Here is a 4605-nt window from a genome sequence, read left to right on the forward strand (position 1 = left end):
TCGGGTGAGACCGGAGTGGAGAGAAAGGAGTCCGAAGAGTCCGTCGAGCGTAGAAGGCCTTGGTGGAAAAGGTTGTTTTGCTGCTGGAAGACATAAACCTCTTCTCTGGCCAGGCCTTCTTGCGTAGATTTCGACTTTTCACAGAATACAACATCGCCACTCGGAAGTGACCTTTCACCCGAATATGACACTCACCAGGAATTGACCCTTCACCGGCTACGACTTAATCGACTGGACTTGACTTTTCATCCCAATTTACGGACGAATACTTCGACACCATTCGAGATTCGGTTATAGTGCATAGAACAACGACAGTAACAACGAAACATCAAGCAGTGTTCTCGTGTTTAATTAAAGGCTGTTTAAACGACTATAACTAGCCAAAACAACTTAAATTCTACAGACATTTACACTATATTTCATCCGGTGTTCTACTGCTAAAAACTTTTACCACGAAATAACGAATATTCGCCACTAAAAGGCATACCAGACGAAGACCATTTCAACATTGAATTTAAATACAGTAAACCAACAAATACACGAACTCTGTTTGTGTACTCCAAAATCTTAATTACTTCAACAATTAAATTTGTACATGGAATTTTCACGATTGTACATAAATTTTTATATTAAATAAAAGTAATTAAATTTTATATGAAATGTTTACAGATTCGATATTTATTAAAGTTGCGCATTTTTTGATGAATTTATAATTAATAATAATGCTTATAATGACGAAAACAGGAAAAATGTACCCGATTCATAACGAAACAAAAATATTTAAATTTAATGAGCCAAATATAATTTGAAACAGTTGGAATTTTGTATTAAAACAATGGTATAAAAACTGAAATCACATTATATTTTATTTCATAAAAATAAAAGACAAGTTTTACAAGTTTAATGTATATAAATTTTCACTAAATATTCAGTCCCAAGGACCCTTATATATTTTAATACCTTTCCAAGTGGGGCTATACCGCATTAATTCCGAATCTGAAGGAGAAGGTGCGGTTGGTAATATGGGTGGAGGAATTTCCGCCGGAGGTGGCGGAAGAACCGACGTCACTAACCGATCGTAAAGATGCCCTCGGACGTAAAGTTCGGGTTTGATCAAGCAACATAGAACCAATCCAACAAATACCATTACGGAACCTACAGTAAGGAAGACGATGGATACAACCATGTGCACTTCTAATGCCATGTTGATCTTTCTGGAAATAAATAAATAACCTAAATATACTACATTTAAAACAGAATAGAAAAATATCATATAAAATTCAAGTGTTTTTCTATACGCAATAGTTGGATAAGGCAATGATCTACTAATGGGTATTGCATGCCAGGACTTTCTATAAGAAACTAGCCTCTATTTTGGTATTAGACAAGTGAAGAAAACACTGAAAACTCTACGTAGATTGCCCTTTGATGAGGTATAAACACGCTACCGGATCAAAAAGTTCGAGGAGGAATTTTTAACATCTCTTACATGCTGGCATCTGCCTCAAAATATAGATCGATTGCATCGTGGTCCTCCTCAGATTTTATTTTATCCCGAAGTGTAATTGAAAATTAATTGTAAAATGACTTTTATACTATGTTTCAGTTTGTTAAGCAACACTTGGGCGATCTGCCTATGTGGGATGCCTTCCGGGAGGTCTTTTTTTAACAATTTAAGTTTTAAAATAACACTTAATAGAAAGATTAGAGGCAGCAGGCTCCAATTAAGTATAAAGTCAAACCTCAAAACAATGGCCACTGAGGGGAGCATTAAAAATGCCAGTGGTTTGAAGGTTATTTTTTATGTATTTTTATTTAAATCAGTTCATCTCGATAGTCCGTTCGACTATATAATATATATATATATATATTTAAAAAAAATGTATTTTATTCAGTAAATTTTAAAAATTTCATTGAAGAAACAGAATATTTTATGACCACAACATTGATTTTGGTTATTTAATATTGGATGATGCAAATAAACAATTAGGAATGACCAAGACATTTTAAAAATTCAGTTAAAGTATTAAAAACAAATAAAATTTACCTTTAGAAACTTGTAATATTGGAGTAAAGGAAGAGAAATGAAATTTGCCATCTTTTTTTTTTTATAAAGGGGATGTTCACTTGGTTGATCATCTCTTCTGTTGTCATAGATACAGATAAAACAAACCGGGCTAATTACTTTTAACCTATTTTTTTTATAGTTTAATGAATGCTAAAAATCAAATATCGATACAATTTTTTACCTTTACATTTCATACTTTTGGGTATTTAAAATATAATATTTGCAAAAATAAAAATAATGTAGAAAAGTTATAATAAATTTTGTATGTATTTTGGCTAATAAAATATAAATTAATCGACCAATAAATATTTTCTGTTGTAAAATTCGATTTTATTGTTCTATTTTTTATGAATTTAAATTAATTCTGTGAAGATCAACTCAATATTTCCTTCATTATTCCTTATACAATAATGATTTCTGTAAGTTTTAATATCTAAATTTCACCTAAAATAATCTGTTGAATGTTATATTTTTTTTATTTAGGTTCTTTACAGCAAACATATCTTTGCAGTCATTTTTCTATTTTTCTTTTGTTTAAGTGAAATTAGGCTATCCGGCGCTGGAGCGGAGGATACCAATTTTCGGGTTAGGTTCATTGTAAAGCATGTTTCTCCCATTTAAAATATATATTTTATAAAATAATTAAATAATTAAACAGGTTAAATCTGGCTCTAAAAAAAGAGATTTGTCTCGAAGCGTAAGGGAGCAACATTATTTGTCATATTTGTCACAAATGCTCAAAAGCAAATTAGAAGAGAATCCAATACTAATTGAAAATGAGCTAAAATCAAACATCAATGATGAATATGCTGTTTTAAAAGCACCTGTAGCCCAAAAAAATCATGATTCTCAAACATTTGACACTGAAGATCACCCAGAATTCATCAAAGAATCCGAGTTTGACGTGAAAAAAAAGCAGAGATCTGTCCTTAATCCGCTAATAAATGTCGGATCAAAGTTGAAGAATGAAGCAAATATTATTAGAGAGCCGAAACATTCAGAAAAATTCAATATAAATAATAATTACAACACGGGAGAGAGTCAAAATGATCGATCAAAGGATGGTTCTGGCTTTTCTCCAAAGAGAATTGATCAAAACTGGAAATCTCACAAGGAAAAATTACCAGAAATTCAATATCCTTTATCTAACTTATTCAGAAGTAAAGTTGTTAATAATAAGAATAAATATAATATAGAAAAAAATGGAGAAAATGTAAAAAGTTTGTTTACAGCAGAAAAAGGCTTTGACGACGCTACTGACGATGAGAAAACAAACGAGATCAGGAAGGAAGTGGAAAAAATCTTCCAGATCTCGTTAAATTAATTTATACAATTAAATATTCTATTTTATTCTTAAGAAAATTATCATAAACATTTTGAACTTTCAATTTTTTAATGAAAAAAAATCTATAATTCTATATAATTATTTAAATTCTTTTATCAAAAAGATAATTCTGTAAGTTTGAATAAAAATTTTGAATTTAATAGCGTAAGAAAAATTAATTAATTAACGAATATGATACAGATTGTAATTTATTCGTATGAAAAAAATATTGTCAAGAAGTAATAATAATAATAAACACATTTTTCTTTAAAAAAAACATAAATATTTATTAAAAACTACCTTAACAAATTAAAGAACTTTCATTTTTTCTTAAACTTCAAGCTGCGTGAATTTGCTTTAAAGTGGGGAGGTAAACTGGCCTTAAAGAACAGATTTTTACCATCCAATATTTCGGGAATGACTAGGTTTTTTAAGTGTAAATGCATTGGCACATAACGCGCTTTGCTCTGCTGAATGCCCAGTCTTCTCAACATGCTGTCGGGAAGTCTCTAGAAAAAAAAAAAAATATTTAACTTCAATTCAACAATATAAAAATATTTTATATTATTTTAAAAGTTCTCATTATATTTAAAATAATATTAATTGTTTAAGTGTAACTATGTAATTAATAACTCAATATTGTATTTATTATTATATGTGTACTGTTTTGCTGCTCGACCTTCGCCGAGTACCGTAGAAGAATCTTAGAAACCGTAGAAAGAGTGCACGTTACACTTGCGTACGTGCTTACAATTAGATAAAAAAGTAAAGGATTAGCAGACCAATAAAGTAATAAATTGGTACAGTGCAAAAGAAAGAAAGGATGAGCAAGAGAGAGAATGAATGAATGAATGTTTAAAATAGAATAATTCTTTGTAAAATTACATGTTACTCTATTCTGATTTTTTCCAATTTTGAGATTTACATTTTACATAACTGCAAATTTACATAAGTTGCATGTTACGTAACTCGGGGTATTAGCGTATTCTAAAATCTAAATTCAATTCTTGTAAGAGACAGAATGTAGTGTACTAATTTAATTTAAGTAACTTCAAAACTCACATTTTTATTTTTTTATAATTTAATTACATCCTTCTTTGATGTCTTAACCTTATTATGGTGAAGGGGGTTGAGTGAAACCAATGACCCAGAGTTATAATGATGGTAGTACACTACCAGCAGAGCATCCCAAGTTGGATAGGTAAGAGAGTAG

At 30.1% G+C, this 4605-nt stretch overlaps 1 protein-coding gene across 1 annotated transcript; it reads left to right on the forward strand.

The window, feature by feature from the left end:
• The first annotated feature begins 2378 nt into the window (after positions 1-2378).
• On the forward strand, positions 2379-3643 carry LOC111617019. Its single transcript, XM_023358362.1, has 3 exons — positions 2379-2487; positions 2552-2653; positions 2727-3643. The coding sequence occupies exons 1-3, from the start codon at positions 2479-2481 to the stop codon at positions 3390-3392; spliced, it is 777 nt and encodes a 258-aa protein (XP_023214130.1). The 5' UTR covers positions 2379-2478; the 3' UTR covers positions 3393-3643.
• Positions 3644-4605: the final 962 nt, after the last annotated feature.

This window comes from Centruroides sculpturatus, unplaced genomic scaffold (genome assembly GCF_000671375.1).
Source record: "Centruroides sculpturatus isolate CEXI.00-Female unplaced genomic scaffold, Cexi_2.0 scaffold4539, whole genome shotgun sequence".
NCBI lineage: Eukaryota > Metazoa > Arthropoda > Arachnida > Scorpiones > Buthidae > Centruroides > Centruroides sculpturatus.